At 36.3% G+C, this 23,937-nt stretch overlaps 4 protein-coding genes across 4 annotated transcripts; 1 reads left to right on the top strand and 3 right to left on the bottom strand.

Moving 5' to 3' along the window:
- Positions 1-30: 30 nt before the first annotated feature.
- Positions 31-2,764, bottom strand: ccl19a.1 (chemokine (C-C motif) ligand 19a, tandem duplicate 1). The gene is made up of 4 exons (XM_079871032.1): positions 1,487-2,764; positions 1,109-1,232; positions 807-927; positions 31-297 (listed from the first exon to the last, which is right to left on the bottom strand). The coding sequence occupies exons 1-4, from the start codon at positions 1,560-1,562 to the stop codon at positions 259-261; spliced, it is 360 nt and encodes a 119-aa protein (XP_079727158.1). The 5' UTR covers positions 1,563-2,764; the 3' UTR covers positions 31-258.
- Positions 2,765-3,360: 596 nt separating this feature from the next.
- Positions 3,361-10,228, bottom strand: ccl19a.2 (chemokine (C-C motif) ligand 19a, tandem duplicate 2). Its single transcript, XM_079871031.1, has 7 exons — positions 10,065-10,228; positions 8,190-8,326; positions 4,641-4,742; positions 4,453-4,534; positions 4,010-4,130; positions 3,818-3,929; positions 3,361-3,650 (listed from the first exon to the last, which is right to left on the bottom strand). The coding sequence occupies exons 2-6, from the start codon at positions 8,235-8,237 to the stop codon at positions 3,827-3,829; spliced, it is 456 nt and encodes a 151-aa protein (XP_079727157.1). The 5' UTR covers positions 8,238-8,326; positions 10,065-10,228; the 3' UTR covers positions 3,361-3,650; positions 3,818-3,826.
- Positions 10,168-15,171, top strand: ube2l3b (ubiquitin-conjugating enzyme E2L 3b). Its single transcript, XM_079871030.1, has 4 exons — positions 10,168-10,250; positions 12,159-12,254; positions 12,872-13,058; positions 14,371-15,171. The coding sequence occupies exons 1-4, from the start codon at positions 10,224-10,226 to the stop codon at positions 14,523-14,525; spliced, it is 465 nt and encodes a 154-aa protein (XP_079727156.1). The 5' UTR covers positions 10,168-10,223; the 3' UTR covers positions 14,526-15,171.
- A 697-nt stretch (positions 15,172-15,868) lies between these two features.
- ydjc (YdjC chitooligosaccharide deacetylase homolog) lies at positions 15,869-22,746 on the bottom strand. Its single transcript, XM_079871029.1, has 6 exons — positions 22,641-22,746; positions 21,396-21,574; positions 21,011-21,167; positions 18,786-18,885; positions 17,617-17,794; positions 15,869-17,395 (listed from the first exon to the last, which is right to left on the bottom strand). Exons 2-6 carry the CDS (start codon positions 21,557-21,559, stop codon positions 17,041-17,043), a joined length of 954 nt encoding a protein of 317 aa, XP_079727155.1. The 5' UTR covers positions 21,560-21,574; positions 22,641-22,746; the 3' UTR covers positions 15,869-17,040.
- Between the last annotated feature and the right edge of the window lie 1,191 nt (positions 22,747-23,937).

The following is a 23,937-nucleotide window of genomic DNA, read 5'->3' on the forward strand; positions in this document are numbered from 1 at the left end:
TCACATAAAGAAAACAGTCCCACCAACAAGTGCGTTAGTCAACTAATTTATTAAATCCAACAAGATGATTATATCAAAATACAGCAAACAAACAGAAAAAAATGCATTTGATAATAATACGATCACACAACTTGGCCTGATGTTATCATAGGCAATCCTGAATGAGGAAGAAATAGATATTTTTTTTTACTTTTTTATAAAACAGAAAGATGTTAGCTGCCATTGTGTTTGTGTGTGTGTGTGTGTGTGTGTGTTCACTCAAACAGTCAAATTCTTCAGGGCATGACAGCGTTTCTCCTGAAATAAAAGCACACAAAGCAAACCATTAGTTAAAGCTTATAAAGAGATTGTAGACTTTCACTTGACTGTCAGCGTCAAATTTAATAGTTCTAATGTTTACTGTAGCATTCCTACTACTACTACTACTAATTCTAATTGCATTATTAGAAATAGAGATCTGCTGCACATGCTTCATGTAAAATCCTTGACCGAGTCCAAGTCTGAGTCCACATTGTTGGTGGTCTGTTTAAAGCTCAGTAAATCTGCCGTAGGAGGATGTTTTGGCTTGTGGTTTCATAGTTGAATAGTTTGTGGTTTTGGATGAGTAAGATTTTAACATCCAAATCGAGATCTTACTACATATAAACAATGTCATGAGTCAGAGGAAAACCAGAGAAGAGAAAGTGACCCGCTGCAGGACTTGTGCAATAACAATGACATGCCTGTTATGCAACCGGTTTTATGACATCTGATAGACATTTGAGGAAATAAAACTATCACAAATAAATCTGAGGTAAATTACATACACTGAATTTGATTTCTTTGCACTTCTTGAGCCTAGTGTCCAGAAACTTGATATGCTCTTTAACCCACTGCTCTTCAGCGGCAGTCGGGGCGCAAAGGCTCCGACCTTTCCTGGTCATGAACCTGAAAGATAATTGATTTAAGTGCATTATTTGACTAGAACAGACAATTAGAGCATGCTTCATACACACTTTCACATCTGCTTTGCTTAGAAATGTGATCAGAAGTTTCCCAGGCTCCCACACATAACCCCGGATTTTGAATAAGCATCCAATATTCTCCAGTATTTGATGAATATACTTACACAACAGCATCACGGGGGCATCCGTCACCTTTGAACTGCTTCCGGTAAGTGAGGAGGACATGTCTAGGAATGGTTTTATAGCTAACCATCAGGCAACAGTCCAATGCTAAGTCTGCCTGAGCATCTGAGAAAGATCAAGATAAAAGGGAAACAGAAATATTAGAGATAAGAGATGGGAAGCACCACCTGTGTCTGCCTCTAAAGACTTCTCGAAAACATGTGTGTAAGAAAAACAACACGTTGTTTTCGCCATTACATTTCTTTGTTTTCTGTGAATACTTAGTTGTGTGACACATCTGCTATCATACGTGAAAGATCAGAAGAAATGAATGAAATAAGCACATGCAATGGATGAAGGAAGAAAACATGAGCGATTACCTGCCGGACTGCAGTAGAGAACGAACGCCAGTGCACAGAGACTCACACTCAGCGCAGGAATGATGGATGAAGCCATGGCAACGGGAGCAGAAGATGCAGGAGCAAGCGTTGAGTCGGTCCTTCTCAAGTGGCTGGAAGATCCTGAAACTCTCCTCTCATCACTCCATCACTCCCGTTTTATACAATCTTAAGTTTCACAATGACATATAGTCCCTCCCAGATCCTGTCAAAAAAAACAAAAGTCAAAGCAGGAAAGGCTGAACCAGAGGTTGTGACCTGGACAAAAGGTTTTTTGTTTTTTTTAAACGAGAGTTACAGCACAATGACCACATTCTCTGTATCTGTTCACTCTCTCTTTTCTGTTTTTCATTTATGCCCACATAAAAACTTTCACAGACTCTCACATACTTGCTCACTCAAAGGCCAATAGTCTGGCAAATGTTTCAAAATGAAGGAAGAATTAGTTCAGCTAAACCTGCCAAACTGAACAATTTGCTCGTCTTCATGTGTAGATACTGCATCTGTCCTTGGCAAAGCAGAGCCGGGAATTCCAGAGGGTTGAAAAAAAGGAAAAAATATCTGTTAATGTTTACTTACTGTAACACAGTTAATTATTATTGGTGTGTGTGTGTTTCAGGTAAACCCTATGTTAAAATCTTCCATAAAGATTCCATAAAGATTTTTGGTCCCTATGAGGAAAACAGCTTATAAATCATAATAAGTGATGTTTTGTGACATTTTAAAAGTGCAGAAAGTTTTCTATGATGGGTAGGTTTAGATTTAGGGGATAGAATATACAGTTTGTACAGTATAAAAATCATTATGTCTAATGGAAATTCCCCATTAAACATGAAAACACAACACGTGTGTGTGTGTGCGCGCACGCTTGTGTGTGTGTGGGAAACTACATAGTGAATTCTGTTGGATTTATTGTAAAAGTTTGAATGTCAAAGCACAACTTTATGTACTGTTTACAGTATGTACTGATAGATTGGCTTAATGGCTGAACATTTAGGGTTGTAAACAGGTGGTTATCAGATTCAATTCTTAAATGAGTGGGAATAAAAATGTAGATAAAATCTAACAGTTTTATAAAAAATGCCTTTCTATTCAGCATTGCCATTGTGCATTTGAATAAAACAGGGGATTCACAAAATTTCAGACATCACACCCTCTATTTATATATATATGCCGATTATCAAGGATCTTCATCGCTCTTTCAAGCATTTGACAAAATACAACAAAAAAGTGGAAAGTAACAGTATTGTGCATGAACGTCTGATATCATTGTGTTTGTAACGAACATTTACATCTGACATCAAACAAGTTTATAATGAGAGTTTCTGCCATTTCAAACAGTGCCATTTAAAAGTTTGGGGTCAGGAAGGTTTTTTTTGGAAAGAAATTTATACTTTTATTCAGCAAGAATAAATTAATCAAAAGTGATGTTACAAAAGATTTCTTTTTCAAATAAATGCTGTTCTGTTCAAAGAATCTTGAAACAAATTTATCACGGTTTTCACACAAAAAACAACATTGATAATAATAAAGAATTTTTTTTTGAAGCAAATCAGCATATTAGAATTATTTCTGAAGGATCATGTGACACTGAAGACTGGAGTAATGATGCTGAAAATTCATCTTTGCATCATTGAAATAAATTACATTTTAATATATATTATTTGAAATTGTAATAATATTTCCCAATATTACTGCTTTTACTATGATTTTGATTCAATAAATGAAGCCTTTGAAAGCATAAAATGCTTCTTTCAAGAAAGTCTTGAAAAGGCATATTACTGCATCTGGTCCAGAAGGATAAATGAAGGGAAAACGACACTCCAGATGAAATCATTGCAGTGGACAGGAGATTTAACAAAATTAATTTATTTGAAAACATTCTTAGCAAAAATGTTCAGTCACACAAATTTTTATATATATATATATATATGAGACTCACAATCGCTACAGAAGGACAGTACAGTAAAACATAAACAACATACTACATTGCGCAAATAGCATATCAGCATTGAATCATTTACAAAGTTCAAAATACTTTGTAAATATCTGTTAAAAAATCCCTGTCGCAGTTGGTGATTTAGTGAAGCCACTTCCTGTGAATTCAGTGTAGTGCAGCTACAGGGCCATCATGTTCACCTCCTGTCTGTAAAGCAGGAAAACGAAACCAGATTAAGAAAAGCTTTTAAAGAAGAAAAACTGCACAACTTCTGCTAAATGTCTGATTCCACTGCAGAGATCTGTGAAATATCACAGAACTAAGAGAGCAGAACTAAAGCTTGAAAAGGGTCATGCAGTGGGAGTTGTTAGTACCATGTGCTCCTACTGAGGAGTTTTCTTCTTGTCCAGGTGTGAGATGATTTTGGTAATCCAGCCGTTTTTCTCTGATGGAGCGCACAGTTTCTTGCCCTTTTTTGTGATGAATCTATGGGAACATATGGGAAACATGCATTAATACGAGTCTAGTGTATCAATGAAGCCAATTGGGGATCAACTGATACTTACATAGTAGCTTCAATGGGACATCCACTGTCTGTGGATTGATGAAAGTAGGATTCAACAATTTTTATTGGGATACGAGTGTCCTTGGTGGTCAGACAGCAGTCCACAGCTGTGTCTGAATATGCTGAGGATGAAAGGTTGCCATTAGTAATGCTTGTCACTGGAAATCCCCCCTGTTTTAATGTGTACTTGACACCATGCAAGAACAAAACTGGGTCTGTTCCTGGACTTACAGGAACTTGCTCCCACAGTTACTATAACTGAATCTTTGAGAAGAACAAGTCAGTGCAGAAAAAGCCAAGAATTCCTTTATTTATCAATGCCTGTAAATCTTGATCTGCAGACAGTCCCCAATTTCGATTTGAAATTCTGCAGGATGCTTCTGAGAAGCTGCAAGTGTGTGTGCCATGAGATTAAGTGTTTCAATGTTTCAGTTCCAGTCTTACCTTCTATGTTGCCCCAGAGGACTGCAGTGATGACCAGGAGAGTTACTGTTGAAGTCTGCATTTTTGTCTTTGTGTTTGATCTCTGCAAGAGTATCAGACAATTGTGCACAGGTGTGACATGCAGGTATCAGGTGCATGTATTTATACACAAAAAATGAACTCACTTTCACTTTCACACAAAGACTTACCGCACCTGCTCCACCCCTACTCGTAAATCCAGCCGTTTTATTTGGCTTCACCATTCCCACATTTATTGGCTGTATTCCCCCCCTCAATTCCAGTAGAGTTCTCTGCAGGGGTGCATGACCTGATCATTAATTCTTCACACACACACACACAAATCTTACTTAATTGAACTCTCAGTGAGATATTTCGTTGTTGGTTTGTTATCAGGATTGCATTAAGGTTAAGTGCTCATAGCTTTCGTTTTCTCTACAGAACCTATTCATAATGAATGATCTGATTTAGTTACTTTAAACTTGGGGAATGTGTTCCAAAAGTCTGAGACCACCAGTGAAAATATTTCAGTTGCATTTATTTCTAATTTAATACCTTTTTATTAAAAGTTACATTTTCAGCATTTGGAAAATGAATTGTAATATTTTCAGAATGTTTTAGTATGTGTATATTAATATTATTCACTAATAAATGTATTAAATATCTTTTTCATAATTATTTCACTCCCAACTTTTCAATAGCCTCAGACTTTTGGACCCCACTATATTTCAGTTCAGCATGCTATAAAAAATCCTATATTTCAAACCCGGATAGAAACTGATGGGTGAAATGAATTTTCTGGGAAATGTCTTTAGTGGAGACAGAATAATAATGCACATAATCTAGATCTTTCGAAACCCGTCTGTACAACAAAGAGGCATTTAAAGTGATCATGACATGTCATTATATTAATAATGAATAGTTTGAATGCCTTTTGACATGAGAGAGCTTGGCAAGGATCCGAGGGTGTGTGATTTTCCGTGAAGCAACAACGCCAAGAGCATCTCTATTGTCAAGACACTAAAGGGAAATGTGCCCCCACAATAAATCCGGACTTGTCCTGAGCTGAACTGCTAAATTAAAGCTTAACTTTCAAAAGCACAGCCCTCCAACCATTTATGCACAACTTAGTTTCGTTTTTATGAATACATAACGTTCAATTTCCCGGTTATGATTTCCTGTAGCTTTCCAACAGTCACAGTAACAGTCTATGCATGCCAATAACCTGTCATTTTCAGGTTAGAAAGAAAAAAAAAACTTGCAATGAAGTTTAAACATATACCAAAGTTTACAGATTTTATTCTACACACCCTATATAAAAATACTGCAGTGGTAGTACAGTAAAGTGTCATCAAATTTTCCTCATGTTTCTTTACAATCATACTTTGTATACTTCATAGGACAACAATCACTTCGTTTTTGCATCATATTTTTTTCAATATTTGCACCAACAGCTCATGAAGCTGAAGTCTTGCCCTGAAGCTGTTATTTTGCAATTGTATCTAATTGTAAACAAGCCAAGAGTGGGAACCTTTGCTTTTATTCTGTTCAAGAGCATTCTGCAAAAACCATTCAACACAAGCAGAACAAATTTTGTTGCATGGTTCTTACAGTTTTTCAAATCGCTTACACACTAAAAGTGGAACTTGAGGCCCACTCGGTGAAACCATTCACTCATGTACTGAATCTTCAGACCAAGTCTGCAAAACTGCAAGCACCTATACACTTTACACTCAGTTTGAAATTGAAAAACAAACTTTTTGCAAAACTCTAAACACAATTATCTACATGCCACAGATGACCTACACCCAATGATCATGTGTGAAAACACTTTTACATAAATTGATCACATAGAAAATCAAAACTCAGCTTTGAGAAAGAAAGAAATTATTTTTGAGCTACAATATAGATTGTTTCACAGCAGCTTCACAATAGTAACAAATTCAAAATCGCCTGAGAAGCAGCTTGGCCAACAAGCCAATAGCCAATTGCTCAGTTGTCACAAACTTTCTTGTTACTGCTTACGTGGCCCCTAGACTGGGGAGGCACAAAGGTTTTAAGTACAAACTATTTACATAGAAATCCATTCTTCTTGAATTTCATGACTGAGAGCCACAGATGTTATGGCAAGCACCTTAATTTCTGTTATTCTACCTGGAAAAGGTAGACAAGTTTCACTCTTTCCAAAAGAGTTTTTTTTATTTTATTTTTGCTTATCAGCAAACAAACGAAACCCATGTAATCTGAGCCTCATCTCAGAGCAGGTAAAAGGTCTTCCTGAAAGCATTGCCCAAGATTCTGAATACAGTACCCAAAAATGGACAAATGTGCATTTCCATATAGGTCTACATTGCATAAATAGCCTAATAAATAAATATGGCCTATAAATATTATGCACGCAGTAAGGCAAGCCACATGGCTTCTCCCACGCATGGTCTTGGGCACTCATCCAGCTATACGTAGGATATGACACAACAAAAGTATGTTCACTAAGAGGAAAGTCCCTCAGTGGTTTCTCAGTTGAGAATTCAACATAAAGTTGTGTTTGGATGTGGTATAATGTTGGAGTCAAAACAAATTTTCCAGTAATCCAACTGCAATCAAGCCAACAAAACAAACCACAAGGGTTCAGAAGAAAAACCCTATATTGCTCTTACTGAGAAAGCCTTGGTCACATACACATAGAGTAGTGGCCAACAGTGAGAGTAGTGGCCAACAGTGAGAGTAGTGGCCAACAGTCATGAGGAAAATATTTTATATATTTTAATTGTGAAGGAAAAAACTAAACAAACTTGGTTAAGGTATTAAGGTATCTAACAAACTTATTTGGCAAAACATTTTTTTTTTACTATGCAAAAAAGAAAAATGCTGAAAGCTCACAGGAAAAAGCATATTGTCTACAACATAGACATAGTTCTCTCTTGTTTTTGCATTTGTGTTCATAATTTCTTTGTTTGACAGTCTGGCAATTATGTCCGTACAACTTGGATTATTTCAATTGCGTTATCACGAATAAAACAATTGACTATAAGCAAAACTCTGCAATATGTTTATGAAATCTTTAACATTTTTTTAAATAATATTTAAATAAAGGTTGAAGATGACAATTTTCCTATAGGCAAGACATTACTTTTGGCCACTACTGTATATATGCACAACATAACTATATATATATATATTGCTGGAAACAGCCAAACATTATATTCCTGCTCAAACCACAATAAGAGACTTTGGAAATAATATTATTAGGTATTATTAAGATGTCAATTAACAGTAAAACAGTTTAGATTCTGTTGGGGCTTTCCTTGTGGATGCAATAATCTTAAAAGGTCTCTGATTTATACTTTGCTACATTGGTGAGCTCATCTTGAAGATTTTAAGCTGTTGGAGCAATAATTGCAATAATTGACTATATTTGCAAGTCTAAAACTGCATAAAGCAAGACATAACTGCTGCAATGCAGTGAAAATAAACCTATTGTTTTTGAAATCTAGGTCAGATCATATGCTTTCATTGTATATTCTGGCAGGCAGGTGTTTTCTTAGCATTTTCATACCTGTGTTAACATTCTTCATGCCCTGTAATCTAAGTCATTTAAGTGACTCAACTTGGAATATTAAGCATCGGTTTTACCTATTAATCCAAAATGAATGTATTAAGCAAAACTCCTGATGTTTTTGAATGCTAAACATAGCAAAAGCAGAAACAAGATAGTTAATGTTTCCCATCAGCAACATTACCTGAAATTGCTGAAGGGGAAGCAAGTCTAAACAAGTTGTCTCAGTCATGTGGTTTCCAGGAAACTATGGAAGAGTGCAATCTCACTTTTTTATCGCTCCTTGGTCTGGGAAGCATGTTGGTGGTGTAGTTTGGGCTCCTATGACAAGAAAAGATAATCAACAAATAAGCAAACTGACAAAAAAAAAACAAATTCACATGCACACAAACAACCCACTCAATTAATCCAGCACTTAACTTTTGATGTACACCCTGTTCAAACTGTATTTGGACATAGACATTATAAGAAATGTATGATTAAAATGTAATATATTTCATATTGCCTTGCATTCAAAGAATATTCCACAAAACCGAACCCTATAAAATCCTTCTGAAACCAGTGAACAGTCTTGCAGTGCGTATCTCAAAAGCATTGTAAGCGTAAGTAGAGTCTTAGCTCGCGATGCTTTTGAGAAACGCATTCCAGGTTGGGAGACCAACAAACGATCTTAGGCTGGTTTAGGGTTTCAGTGAAAAATAAGTACGCTTTAGAATTTTTTTTTTTTTAAAGCTTTAAATGTTTTTGGTTAATAATTGCATGTTAATTTAAATGAAATTAAAATGTACTGTTTACATTTATATTAAATGCAAATAGTTTAATGTAAGAGTGCTTTTTTGAAGTAGAACTTAAGTCCATCATTGTATGTAATTTCATAATTACCTATATTGTAGTCGATTAAAGTGCACTGTTGAATGTATTGACAAGCATTTATGGTAAACTAAAATATACTTTAATTTCATTCTATTAAAACATATTCAAATATAATTTTAATTAATTATTTGTAATGATGCCATTGCAGTTTAGTACATTACAAACATATTAACTTTATAATACGTAATGTCGAATAACCAGTGGTGGAAATGGCTGAGATTCACTGCCGGACCCTGGTTGGGGACATAATATTTTCTTTTTTAAAGCATATCACAAAAAAGTTTTGATGGGGTTCAATATAGAACCCTAGGGTTCTTCACTCAATATTATGGAACCCTTTTATGCCAAAAAGGTTCTAATGCATTTAATGTGTAACGTTGTTTTTTTAGTTTTTTTTAGAGATAAAGTATGTTTACAAGCTGTTTAACTTATAAAATTTTATTAAAATAAGAAATGAATTAAAATAAAATGTTTTAATTAAAACTAGATCCCTAAAATGATCACATGATAGAAAACCCCTAAAAACTTGTAGCTAGGCTATATGAAGCGCCTGACAGAAACCTTTACGTTTTTATATATAACCTTTTCTTCTAAGAGTGTAGATGCATAAAGTCCCACTATGTATGATATTTGCAACGCGTTTGGATGCTATTACGTGGATAAACGATGGAAATCTGCATTTTGAACTGGAAAATCCGTCCTCCCCTTGAAATTCACTCCCTGAACAATAGATGCAACCAGCCTAAAGTAGCTTGCTGGTCTTTACTGGTCTCCCAGCCTAGTCAGACTGTTGGTTGACTTTAGATAGCTTAAAACCACCTGGGTTGTCGTTTGAGTGATGTCCCAAATTCAAACACTCGGCATCAAATAACCACTGTGCATTATTGCTTACTCTGTAGTGACATCATGTGGTCACTAACTAGTACTAAACTAGAAATACGGAAAAGACGCTTCCTTGTCAAGGACGTTCTTTGAATTTTGTGTTTCTCGCTATGGTTTCTCGGCACACCTACATCCTGAAAGTTCACTATTCAGTAATTCAGTTCAATAAATTTTCGAGATAAGTAAATAATAAAGGCTGACTAAAATAGAGCTTGATTCACCACGGGAGAAACAATTCTATCCACAGTGTAATAAATTACATTTTTGTTTCGTTTTGTAATGGAAAGTACCCACGGGTGCTGACCTGAGATCAGTATTCACGCTCTTGTCTCGCCTGTTGTGTCGGTTGTACGCGACTATTAAATCTGATTCCAGATCAACCGAAGTTTTAAAAACGCGCACGAGCTCATGATACCATCGTTGCGCCGCGCGGTGCATTCTGGTAGTAGTTGAAAGATTCAAGATGGCGGCGAGCAGGAGACTACACAAGGTAGACGTCTCAACCTCATACTTTTTACATCGCATATAAAGAGTAACCACATACGACGACGCGATAGGGGTTTAAACATGAAGTTTAACTCGCCGAAAATGCGTTTCGCTGGCTCGTTGGGGCTTGATCGACGTTGGTACAAGCGGTTCTCTCACTCGATGACTCGGCTCGCTTCGCGTTTCCAAACATGAAGGAGGAAAAGCGCCGGTGGAGGCCGCGGGACTATAGAACAGGGTTTTGGGGTCGACTTTGGACAGACAATGGGTCGAAGTGCCGTTAGAGTAGGATTCAGTGTCTTAACAAGTCCTTTCGTTTATTGACTGCAAGTAAATGACTGCAATATAATGTATAGGATTCTAATGCGACGAGTTCCGTTAGAATGGATTTGGTTGATTGAAACAAATCTGAATACAATAACTTTAAATTAAGCGGCTGTTATAAGAACTAATGTATCATTTTAACCGAATCTTAATGTTTTAAACCCACTGCAGATGAGAGATAGAGATGACTCAAAGGGACCTAACCAGCAACATCTGACCAATTTAAGCTGAAATCGACGCTCTTTTTCCGTTTAAAGCTTAAAATAGCACAAATAATTAGACTACTACTTAAATAAGACGTTTTAGTGTGTTTCAGGTGGTAAGCTGCAGTAACGCCCTTCATTTAAAACGAAACTGTAACCGACTTAACACAAAGCTTTCGCTTTATGAACTTCCGTCTTGTCTAAATCACTTCATTCCCAACACGTGAAAAACCTGTTTTTAACCTTCTAGATGTTTCTGTCCAATTTTTTTTCGAGGTCAAACTGTCTGAATTGTCGTATATTTGAGGTTTTAGGGTGTGTATGTACAGCTAGCAGACTTTTTTTTTTGTCACAATGATCATCTCAGCGAGTTTACTTCCTTATTAGATGAGATAGTTTGTAAATGTCAGTCAGCTCTCAGTGGTAATGGTAGGAAATGGGTAATCTTCACAGGGCAGTAAAAACACACTCTTTCTATAGTACCTGTTTTTCAGCATGTAATTGTTGTTTTGTTCAATACTGTATGGACTTGTGAGACTACAACCAATTGATAATGAAAATTATCAATAACGAATTTGAAATCTATTAATCACTTCTGAGTGTTGTGAACAGAACACAGCAAGTCAAGTCACTTTACAGGAGTGAATAACATTTCTATAGACAAAACACAACTGAAATATAGCCGTGGACACAAGCTGAGCTGCTGTGGGGAAAACTGCTTGAACCAAGTTTTCTAAAACATGAGACTGCTTTATATTATGGACTTCAAACAACATTGGACAGGATGTGGAAGAATTACGTTTGTAATATAAGAAGTATATGTGTATTTTGTGTGTGTGTATATATACATATATATTCACACACAGAAAAAAATGCCTTTTTTTAATCCGATTAGTCAGAGGAATAATTGACAGATTAATAGATTTTAAATGTAATAATTAGTTAAAACCCCTATGTGGAAGTGAATAGACATCTTCGAAAGCATATGTTAGAGCAATAGTTTTCAGATATAATGCTACATGGTACCTCAAACATTTAAGGTGTGGTTTGTTGTTGTATTAATGCACACTCACTTCGGGTCAGTTATTTACAGTAAGCTGCTGAGGAAGGGGTAATTTCTCTGACTCATTAGGTCAAGACCTGACTCAGGTTACACTTGGTGTCTTGACCATAATATAAGCTGTTGGCCAATGTTGTAAACTCAACTGTAATTACTAATTCATTTATTTGGCCTTAATTAGTGGTGATTGTGCTATAAAGAAAGGTCATTTTATCGTAAACTCACCCATCTTAGATTTTCTATATTTCTGCTCCACAAGTAAAAGTTGTAATAACCCACTAGTAGTATCTAACACATCCTTGTTTACAACCCTTGTTTTTATCAGGAGCTTGAAGAAATCCGCAAATCTGGAATGAAAAACTTCCGTAACATTCAAGTTGATGAATCAAACATATTGACATGGCAAGGCCTCATTGTTCCAGTAAGTTTACTAAATGTTCATATTTTGCATGAATTGTATTTACATGTTATTTGCCTATGCATAAAGTCAAGTCAAGAAATTATGTTAAAAGACAGCATTAGATATTTGCATGTAAAATGCTTTATGCTATAAAACAGATGCCCAAACCATGGTCTGTGGGACAGAGATGGCTGACCTTTTATGACCTTTGATATGTGAAAAATGGGAGCATATCTTATTTTCTAATTTATCTCTTATTTTTGCTCAGTTAAAATTTTATAAAGATATACAAATCTTTTTATAAATGAATTTTTTTAAATAAAAATATAAAGCAACATGTACTTTTGGCCCACGGCCCTCAACCAGTTTAGATTTTTGGCACTTTGTAGTGTAAAGCTTGGGCACCTCTGTTCTAAAACATTGCTTAAGTTTCAGTATGTTCATTGTTGAACAGATTTCAAATGCTGGACTGCTTTTAGACCTGGATGATATCCATGCTTTTCATAATGCAATCAGCCATATCTGATCTTATACTACATGCATTCAGCCTTCTGTCCTGTTGTCAACATCCATTTGTTACTGATTATATACAATATAGACTGAGCTGTGCTCACCTCATTTACCTTATTCTCCCACAGGACAATCCTCCATATGACAAAGGGGCGTTCAGGATCGAGATCATCTTCCCTGCAGAGTACCCATTCAAACCACCGAAGATCACGTTCAAAACGAAGATCTACCACCCCAACATTGACGAGAAGGGACAGGTCTGCCTGCCTGTTATTAGTGCAGAGAACTGGAAACCAGCCACCAAAACTGACCAAGGTGAGATGCGCTGCAATATTCCTGAAACCGCCACATGAGTCAGACTGCTAAAGCTCTCATGTACACTCTCGGTCTTGTCGTCATTTTATTATGTAGAAATCTTGAACAAATAGAAGTCATTGTGATGTTGTTTGTATTCACATCTGTTTATATAGTAGGCAACACCCTTAATTTCTTTTTTTTCAACTCATATTGACTACCCAAACATTACATAGATTAATCTCTTTTTTATTTTTATTTATCCTGGTTTGTTTTATGAAGATGAAGGCTATGTAGTTCTCTCAGATTAAGTTATAGAGATTATTTATTAGTACTGTAAAAAATTAGAATGTATATATTAAAGGAGAACTCCGGTCAATTTTAACATTGAGCTCATTTTTTTGTACATTTGGAGTGCTGTCAATACAGAGAACAACGACAAAAATCGGTGTTGCCTACACCGAGTTATTCTATTTTAAAAATTTGCACCCTGTTGACTTCAATGGGGCAAGTACTAAACCTGCTTTTAGCCTCTTAACATCCTTGATGTGTCATTACAAGTGCACAGAAAATGTGAGTGATTCCTTCTGAGTGAACACGAGTGAGTCTGACTGCAGTAGATGTGAAAGAAATGTATAAAAATGATGTTATTTAAGCCAGCGCAAATACCTTTGTTTACATCCTGTTTTTCGGTTGAAGTCCAAAGTAGTCGATTGCAGAGTTCACACGCATAGGTTTAATACCTATGATCACGCGCGTGAACTCGGCAATCGATTGAACACAATTCTGTAATAGCATTTGCATAGCAATATAGCACATTTAACATATACCTGTTCTCAAACCAAGCTCATGCTCCATTCATCACCATAATGGTAACCTCCAAAAAATCCAACATTAAACGTTACTAAATCCCCCCACTTTACATTATAAAACACTTACAAAAAAACCCATTATAAAACACTTAATTTTAGCATTTTACTTTCCTTTTCGAGTGTCATCATCATGGCAAAGCATGCTGGGAAATAGAAATCCCAGCCCAGTTTCAGTTAAATTTAAGTTTGTCTAAATTAAAAGAAACAAGTTCATAAAACTCAAAACAATGAAGCAATTCAGATTACTTAATGTCTTTTTTTTGTGAGCTCAAAGAAAAATGTAGTTCTAAATACTTATAAAAGTTCCCTTGATTGAACTAATTTGTTTAATTTAAGTTTACCCTACTCAAAACAGTTAGTTATTTTGAGCATTAGGGTTTACAGTTTTGTATAGTACATTCTTATGAATAATGGGCTTCTTATTTCCTGCCTAACCAGCATTCTTTCCGCTTCTTTTACAGTAATTCAGTCGCTCATTGCCCTGGTGAACGACCCACAGCCAGAACACCCTCTGAGGGCCGACCTAGCAGAAGAATACTCAAAAGACCGTAAAAAATTCTTTAAGAATGCAGAAGAGTTTACAAAGAAACACGGCGAAAAGCGGCCAGTGGACTAACAATACCAGACAAGTGTGTAGCCCCAGACCCCTACTCCCCCCCCTACTCCTCTGATCCTCTTCCCCTCGCTCTACTACCTTCCTCCCAACACCCAATTGCCATCCTCTATCCCTCCCTCCCGCTTTCCCTCCTTCTCCTCTCCTTTCCACGTGTCACTCTAGTCGAGCTGGAGAAGTACTGCGCAGCTGCAGCCTCCGTCTTGAAGCAGGACACCGTGAGGACATCCGAGTTTCTGGTGTTAGCTTGAGGCCCTTACTAACTTTTTACTATGTTGTTTATTTTTTTTTTCTTTCTGAAGTTTGAAAGCATCAAAATTTGTTAGAGGATAACTTAAGAGAAAGAAGTTGGAAATTGTACAGGGCGTTTCAGTTGTGAATGCTGTTTGACCCTTTTGTAATGAGAAAATGAATCATTGCATTATTACACAAAACTTTCAGAAATTACTTTTGGAAGTGACAGTTCATTTAAAACCAGATGGATTGTAATTTATCATGTATATTATTATTATTATTATTATGTTGTTCCCTCTTCTTACATGTGTGTTCTTTGATTTCCACAATACCGAACAAAACAAAACGGAGACATTGAGGAGGAATGGAGGGTTTCAGCGAGGGCAAGCGATTATTTCATATAACCCTTTTATTTTCACTGCACTTGTTGGGTTGCACGGTATGTCTGAGGAACAGGCTACTTTCAGCCCTCTTACCAAGCCTCGAATCGGCAAAACCACTGTAGAGTCAGAAACAAAGGCTGATATTGCTATGAAATACTTTTGTTTCACAAATGAAAAAGGAAGGATGAAAACAATGCTCTTTGTGTGAGTGAACGTAATTTTCATGATGATGATCACTCATTTTAAACATCTCTCTTTTAACGTGTCTCATAGATTCTTGTATATTATTGATTATTTGGGTTTAAACAGGGAAATGGCCCCTAGATTTACAGAGATGTACGCTACTGAAGAATATTATTCTTATTTTCTCCCAACACAGAATAAACGCAGTAGTTGACCGTGAGTTTTCTAGAACATTCTCTTTAAAGAATATTATTCAATCTGTCAAGAATTTACTTAAGACTGACTTTAACTTTGGTTTTGACGCCACGCTTTATAATGCAAAATCAACGAGGTTCTTTGTGCTTTCTTTCGTTCAAGATATTTAAGTCATACTTGCTTATGCATTTGGGTGAAATCTCTTGCAGTATGCCTCAAATAAGTCCCTTGCTCTCTTCACAGTGTCATTTTCTTCTTCTTAAAGGCTTATTTTTGTGCAGACTTTAAAAACACTCCCTTTTGTGTACCGAAATAAAAGAGGAAGACCAAGCACGGGAACCTGTTATACTCAAACATTGGCTAAATTCACTTTTTTTTTTTTTTTTTTTTTTTGCTTCTACAGATTGGTTGATTTTAATAGGAAATCCCTGACCAATCAAAATATTTTTCTGGGATGCCCCAGTTTAAAAGAGCATTACGGATTTGTGTGATGAAATCAAATTCTAAAAGAGTTCAGCGATTGTTTAACCTGAATATATTAGCATTAGTAAACTATATATTTATGAAGACTACTACTTAAAGTCCGAACTGTTGCTTCAATTACAGCTTACATCTGAAATGCCATTAATGGCCTGAATTTAATATACACAGGTTATAAACATGTTAACCCTAATATGTGACAAAAGGTTGAACTCACCAAATAAAGGCTATTTTGACCTAGATCTGAATGAGTTTCAATAGGATGGATGATTAGTGTACAAATACATACACATATTGCACATGCACAAATACATTTCTGTGGTGCCATTGGCTGGTCTAAAGTTCTGGTGTTAATCAGTAGTACATAAAAGATAAAGTGCTTGTACAATACGGTTTTTACTTTCGATGCTAAAGCATAATACTTGTTCCAAAGCCTTTTTTCAAGTTTCACAAAGAAATCCAGAGCAAGTGGTACTGTGCTTTTAATTCAAGTTAATAAAAATATCATAAATACATTCATTAAAAACATTGTACCTGAAAAATACCCTTGATTTTTTTCAATATAAAGTAGTCGCTACATGTTATGTAGAGTTAAAATTTTCATATAGTATGTTACAGTCACTAATACAGATTGCTATTGGATTTTACAACTCTCTGCAATATTTGAGAGAAATTTCAGCTCAAATGAGGCAAAAGTTTTCTAAACAAATCCAATTAAAATGGCACCTTCCTATTTTAAGAACTGGCCTCCATCTTAAAGTGAATGGCTGCTTTAAAAAAAAATACAATTTAAAAAAGGTCAATCTAATAGTAACTTGGGTTTTTGTTGACAAATTGGTATAATATTCTTGTTTTGGCTGTACTTTAACAGGTAGTAGTTTCAAATAGTTTAGTATGGGCTTTGGAAGCAGCACAATGAAACTGAATGCTGATTTTCTGCCTTTTCCCAAACCAAGCATTCATGAGGTATGGGTCAAGATCTTATCTCCTAACAGCAGACATACATTCAGTTTGAAATGCCCCAAATACTCTGCTTTAAGTGTTTAAAAGTCTTTAAAGGCACAGAGGTGGATCCCCTGTTGCCTGTAGTAGTGAAGCACCAAAGGGTCCCTCAGAGTATTCAGCTCGTGCAGTCGGTCTGCAGACTGTGAGAAGTCATCTGGTCCTTCTCCACATCCACCCTGGTGAGGTTGACTTGGATATCCTGGATGCACCATAAGCTCTGCTGTAACTGGTCGATAGGAGTCGGTCGCGGCGTCATTGGACTGCGTCAGTATTAATGGGGAAGTCACAGTGTCGTCCAGTGAAGCCTCCAGCGCGAAGCCCAAAGCACGTTTCAGGTTGGGCACAGACATGTTCTTACCCATGGTGCTTAGGCCCAGGTATACGTCAGGCCACCTGAGGAGTCGTACAAAAATAGTATTTAGTTGATTAGATTTCATGCATATTGTGTTTATACTGTGCCTGCTTATATGAAGGACAAAATTGACTATTTATAGACTATTCAATGTTCATGTGTTTTGAAGAAGGCGATGAACTGATAACGACACAAGGATATTGAAGACAAAAAACCATCTTGGAAAGCAGATGCTGATCCTTTAAAATGATGCCTCACGAACCTAATTCCATGGCGATGAAAGACCTCGATAGATTCAAGGGCATCTTTTTCAACCTGTGTGTTGAAGTCCCGCAGATGTGATGGGAGGAAGGTGCAGAATTTAAGATGAGGTTCTATGGGGACCCGTGTGTAGGTGATCCCAAAATCAGAGAGAACTTGGGCGAACACCTCTCGCACCTCTGAAAACAATGGGAAAAAGTTCAGTATGAAAAGAAGACAATGTAACAAGGAAATGTAATACTTGTGTTCCGCAAGGGAACATTAAACAGATTAAAAGTGACAGTAAAAGCATTTAAAATGTTACAAAAGGTTTCTACTTTCAATGAATCCTGAAAAAAAAAGTAAAACGGTTTACAATTTTTTTTATTTTGAACATTAATATTAATAAGAAATGTTTCTTATTAGAATGATTTCTGAAGGATCATGCGAGACTGGGGTGATGATGCTAAAAATTCAGCTTGGTATTTGTGATCAAATAAATGCAGTCTTGGTGAGCATAAGTGACATTAAAAACCGTTACCAACTTCAAACTTTTTAACGGTACATGTATAAAAATAAAGGTTTTTTTCTGCAGCGATGCCATTAAAGAAACCATTATTGGTTCCCCAAAGAACTTTTCAGTGAACAGTTCTTGAAAGAATCATTTTTTTCTTAGCGTGAAGAACATTTGATTCATTTAAAGAATATTTTTCTAGGTTCCATGGATGCTAAAGGTTCTTTATGGAACCATCGATGAAAATGAAGAATGTTTATGTTTAAGAGTATAATGTAGTTAAAATAAAACAGTGACACACAGGCAGACTGATTGGCAGCCATTATAAGGTATTAATAGTTATATTTAAATTCAAGGCATTGATGTTTGTTTGCCTATAGAACAACCATTGGCTCTGCACCCCTATACCTAAACTCACTACTTCAGACCTATATGCACTCTCGAACCTTGCGTTCTGCAAAGAGGCACACAATCGCTCTCACAGACCTTTACCTGGACTGTTCCTGCTGGTGGAATGACCTGCCTAACTCAACCCGAGCTGCTGAGTCTTTAACCACTTTCAAGAACTAGGTGGATTGCTTCTATTGCTATCCTCATTTGTAAGTCGCTTTGGATAAAAGCGTCTGGTAAATGATTAAATGTAAATGTAAGGTGAAAAGGGTTGTTCAAACTGTTACCTGGCAGCACGTGCACATGCTGATGGCCGTCCATATGGTAGGGCATGTGGCCAACCAGTTCACAAAAACGATTTACCTGGGCTCTGAGCTCCACCTCCACCTTATAAACAGACAAAACAACACGGGATGAAAGAATCAGACAAACGTGTTTTAAATGGTAATGCTGTGCTTGGCTCTGAAGTCTGAAACTTTCAAATGGTTTCATACCGTATTCGTACGAAAGGTTGGTTGCACTTCATTTTAGAGTATGTGCACTTTCAATGTACTGACAGAGTACGACATGGGTTCATTTAAGGTTTAGGGGTAGGTTCAGTGTTAGTACCTAGTTAATGTCATTACTACAAAAAGTACATAGTATGTTTATGCGACTGTAAAATAAAGTGCAAACAAAAGGTTCATTTGTAACAAAAAACATACTGGAAAAACTTCCTCCACAGCCCAACAACATCTATTGAAACTAAGCTTTATTAAAAAAAAGGGTCAGAGAGAAGGTGGTCAATGATGCAACAGTATAATACATCCGTTTTGGGCGCAACCCTCTTGACTAACATTAGTGAACTTTAAAAAAAAATTGATAAAAATTATGCAATAACCTTTTACATTTTTTTTTCTGTATTAGTTTTTTTTTTTTTTTTTTTTTTAATGTTCCACCAATTAAGATTTACATAGTGGTAGATATTTTGCATACCTGCTGCTTTAAACTAGTACGTAATGTGAACACCTCTTATGATCAAGATAATGAAGTTCTTTAATACTCTACTTTGAGCAACCTTTGACACTTCCATACAGTAGCAGCCTTTGCTATGTTTCACGAGCCTCTCCATAGAAGGTCTTCGCTTGACCTCAAAAAAGAGCCCCGACCCCTGCCATCATGCCGCACACACACACACACCAGGGTCAGACATTATTGGGCTTGGGCCAAAAAAGCCACTACAATAAATAAAAAAAGCCCCCAAAATGCAATATGCACCAATAATTGTCCATTTAGGAATTCTTGTTTTTCTTGTTTTTAATAGGCCTTTAATGAATATAGTTCAACAATAGCACACGGGCAAGAGTGCCGTTTTCCCGAATATCAGCACGACTGCAAATGTGATAATCCAACAGAATATTGTCTGATTTTGGTCTATTTCGGCAATAACAATAGTTCCAAACAAATCCAATTGTGCGTCTCTGACGGTTTTAGTTTCATATTTAAAAGTATCATATCAGTTTTCCCATAATTTCTTTTCACTCTACCTCTGGTGTTGTTCGGTTATTTTATGCAGAAAGTTTTGTTTTTGGGGGAATTTTAAAAAAATCGCTACTTCATCGGAATTGTACGAAACTCTGTGACATTTGCGCCAGTCGCTATGTGACCACAAAAAACAATCGTGGACTTGATTCGAAAAAGCTAAATGGCTGTAAAAAAATAGTCACACTTTTGTTGTTCGCAGATTTTTGACCCCTAAATATTAAACGAAAATACCGAGAATTTTCACGATGTAGAGAAAAGTGCACAGGGGTGAAACTCTCAAATATCAAGAGTGCAAAATAGACATATCCCAGTATTATTGAACAAAAATACTGTATATTACACTGACTTTACTGAAAAGTTACATTTCAGGTGGTCCGTCCTTTTGAATGCCAACAACACAAGTGTGACTCCCAAATGAACAATACCAGAGGGTTTAGCTATATCTCACACCTGTGGCTGATAAAGTCACACCTGCGGTCCACCATCCTGCAAGAAAGACTGTGTACGCACTTGCTGTCATTCCAACACGACATTATGAGATTGTTGGATGAGGATAAGGATAAACTTGTCTGGAGCTTTTGGAGCACTCCGTCATCGGAAAGCCAAGGTCTATTTATATTCATATTGTATTAATACTAATTCCTATTACAACCAATATCTAATCCCTCTTCTCTAATTTTCATTGCTCTCAATGCCTGATTGTTTTTGTTTTCGGTCGAGATTCTGGTTATAGAGATAGAATTAGTTTATAAATAGAATATTAAGTGTGAAATATGAGATAACATTATAACAGAGATAATAAAGCAATTGCAGTCGCACTGTTTTTATCAATGGGGGCCTTCAACAAAGGCCTCCTCTGCTGCTATATAACATGAACAATCCCATTCACTGTGATGTAAACAGTGTCACATAGACGCCCAGCTTTATGGTTTAAATTTACTCCCATTTGCTTTTCGGTTGGACTTTATGGGTTCGTGTTCATGTGTACCTCTGACATCTTGAGCTGACCACTCTGCAAAACTTCCCTGAATCCCATCTTCCCATGGAAGAACCCATCCTTGTTGAGGATTGTTGAGCCCTTCAGTTCCTGAGACACTGGAAGACCCTCTGAGAGATTTGCATGGAGTCCGATGGGGATGTGATACCTGTGCGTGAGAAGCAGTGCTATTTTAGATACTATTATTGATTTTAATAATATTTTGAATTATTTTTTTGTTTTTATGTTTCATAATGTCCGTGTGTTTTTTTTAACCAGTAGGCCTAATCCTATCTTTGGCAACAGGTTTAAGAGGCTCACATGTCATACGGGAGTGTCATAATACTCAGACTAGGATATCATATTTTCATAGTAGTTTAGAAATCAGCTGCTGTACCTTTTGGCCAGCTCTGCCGCGTGCTTCGCTGAGACCGCATTCACCAGAAGAGAGACATTGGAGATCGCACCAGCTCTGAAGCAATCCACAATTCCTTGATTTCTTCTCTCGCAGTAGCCAAAATCATCTCCCGTCACCACCAGCTTCACCTTGGGTTGAGGCATCTTCTCCTCGCCTTGCTGATGAAAAAGAAAAACACTAAAGAACATCCACCAATATTGCTTTTATTATTTTTTACAATTAAAATTTTTTTTTTTGGCAAAATGATAATAGCTAATGGATCTTTAGACTTTACAACAGACTTTTAAAACAGAATAACTGCTGCTACTTGTGGAGTTATATGAAATTGTTTTGCCTGATCTAAAAGGCCACAAATTCATTTTCATGTTTGTTTTAGGCTATGTCTAATTGTAAAGATATTCACGCTTGAAAATAAATTGCTGATTTATTTTTATGATTATTTTTATGCTAAAAAGAATTATAATTGGTTTTATTTTTACTTTTTGACAATAATAACTCATTTTTAATCAGACTAAATGTTATAAATATTATTAATTAACATAATCAGTTTTATTTATGCTACTAATTGTTGATTAAAGTCTGATCTAAGATCACACCTTTCATTGGTTAAAATGTTGAGAAATTAGGCAAGCAATGCATTAAATAAGTTACTCTACCTGTTGTTTTGTGTTACTCTTTAGAGACTCCTCAAACGGTGAGGATTAAATGCAAATATATATCTATATATATCTATAAAACCGATTATCGATCTCTAAAATTTTTTTAAATAAAAATAAAAATTCAAACCGAACACAGACAGAAAAGTCTTGGGTGAATGAATCATCGTGACACTGAAGTACAAGTCATTCACACAACAGGAAACAAAATGACACGCGTCATTCCAACATCATCATATTTAAAGTCGAGTCTCGGTTGCGGGAAAGCTGATTATCACAACCGGGAAATCACCGGCGGCGAATAAGACAGATCTAGAAGTCTGCCTCCTTATCACTTCATCTGTGTTAACACGAACAGCTGCCACTGCCTAACGTTACCCATGACCACATTCAGGTATATAATCGCATCTACAGATCCACACAGCCCAATGACATAACGTTACTCGGTTTAAATCTATTAGTAGCCGGGATCCAAAGAAACAAACAGATGTCTTATAATTTCAATGGGACGAATTCTGTTTTGTAATATAAACGCCTAGCTAGCAGTCATAATGTAGTAATCGCTTACCCATTTTATTGCGAGGTTTTTGCCATTGGTCCCTTTTTACACTGTATCAACCCAACACAGCGCGAGCGACTGACCGACTGAAGACATTAATGCAATTTCCTTTTCCGGAGTTGCAGCGCCCTCTACAGGATGCCAATAAAACAACGCCACATGTACAAATAGACCCATGTAGTTTCCAAATCCTGGTGGATGTAGAATATAGATATAGATATATAAAGCATATTTGATGAAGTTTAAAAAAAAAAAACTTTTAGCCTATGTGTTAAAGTCAAGAATCTATTTAGAACCTCATTGAAACTTTTTTCTAAGAGTATTTTTTTTTATACTGCGAGAGATCGAGAGATGCCTATACCTTTGAAGCTGAATCTTAAAGGAGAACTCCGTTCAATTTTAACATTGAGCTCATTTTTTTTGTACATTTGGAGTGCTGTCAATACAGAGAACAACGACAAAAATCTGTGTTGCCTACACCGTGTTATCCTCTTTTTAAAATTTGCACCCTGTTGACTTCAATGGGGCAAGTTTTAAACCTGCTTTTAGCCTCTTAACATCCTTGATGTGTCATTACAAGTGCCCAGCCATGTGAGTGATTCCTTCAGAGTGAACACGGGTGAATCTGACTGCAGTAGATGTGAAAGATATGAATAAAAATGATGTTTATTCAGCCAGCGCACATACCTGTTTACATCCTGTTTTCGGTCGAAGTCCATAGTAATCGATTGTCGAGTTCACGTGCATGATCATAGGTACTAAACCAATGCGCGTGAACTCGACAATCGATTACTATGGACTTTGACCGAAAACAGGATGTAAATACAGGTATGAGCGCTGGCTAAATAAATATCATTTTTATTCATATCTTTCACATCTACTGCAGTCAGATTGACCCGCGTTCACTCCGAAGGAATCACTCACATGGCTGGGCACTTGTAATGACACATCAAGGATGTTAAGAGGCTAAAAGCAGGTTTAAAACTTGCCCCATTGAAGTCAACAGGGTGCAAATTTTAAAAATAGAATAACTCGGTGTAGGCAACACCGATTTTTGTCGTTGTTCTCTGTATTGATAGCACTCCAAATGTACAAAAAAATGAGCTCAATGTTAAAATTGACCGGAGTTCTCCTTTAAAATTTCACATACACAAAGTATATCTTATTTTAATATATTTTACATTACACCTTAATAATTCAAATGCATCCACCTTGTATTAGGAAGAATGGAGACTGAATAAAAAGATGTGGTATTTTGAGAAATAACAAAGAGATCAACTTATTGCAAACATTTACGGAAGTTTTT

Source organism: Squalius cephalus (genome assembly GCF_949319135.1).
Source record: "Squalius cephalus genome assembly, chromosome: 5".
Taxonomy (NCBI): domain Eukaryota; kingdom Metazoa; phylum Chordata; class Actinopteri; order Cypriniformes; family Leuciscidae; genus Squalius; species Squalius cephalus.

Bases quoted from the DNA above. Each gene is read 5' to 3' on its own strand.
- ccl19a.1 (XM_079871032.1), bottom strand. From the start codon at position 1,562: ATGGCTTCATCCATCATTCCTGCGCTGAGTGTGAGTCTCTGTGCACTG. The intron at 928-1,108 runs GTAAGTATATTC...ATTATCTTTCAG, and splicing joins TGCCCCCGTGATGCTGTTGT to GTTCATGACCAGGAAAGGTC. The intron at 298-806 runs GTATGTAATTTA...CTTTTATTTCAG, and splicing joins GCAAAGAAATCAAATTCAGT to GAGAAACGCTGTCATGCCCT.
- ccl19a.2 (XM_079871031.1), bottom strand. From the start codon at position 8,237: ATGACTGAGACAACTTGTTTAGACTTGCTTCCCCTTCAGCAATTTCAG. The intron at 4,743-8,189 runs GTAATGTTGCTG...GCACCCCTGCAG, and splicing joins TTCCCCTTCAGCAATTTCAG to AGAACTCTACTGGAATTGAG. The intron at 4,535-4,640 runs GTAAGTCTTTGT...ATACTCTTGCAG, and splicing joins GTAGGGGTGGAGCAGGTGCG to AGATCAAACACAAAGACAAA.
- ube2l3b (XM_079871030.1), top strand. From the start codon at position 10,224: ATGGCGGCGAGCAGGAGACTACACAAG. The intron at 10,251-12,158 runs GTAGACGTCTCA...TGTTTTTATCAG, and splicing joins CGAGCAGGAGACTACACAAG to GAGCTTGAAGAAATCCGCAA. The intron at 12,255-12,871 runs GTAAGTTTACTA...ATTCTCCCACAG, and splicing joins GGCAAGGCCTCATTGTTCCA to GACAATCCTCCATATGACAA.
- ydjc (XM_079871029.1), bottom strand. From the start codon at position 21,559: ATGCCTCAACCCAAGGTGAAGCTGGTGGTGACGGGAGATGATTTTGGC. The intron at 18,886-21,010 runs GTACACATGAAC...TCTGTTTATAAG, and splicing joins GTCAGCTCAAGATGTCAGAG to GTGGAGGTGGAGCTCAGAGC. The intron at 17,396-17,616 runs GTTCGTGAGGCA...ACGACTCCTCAG, and splicing joins TTTCATCGCCATGGAATTAG to GTGGCCTGACGTATACCTGG.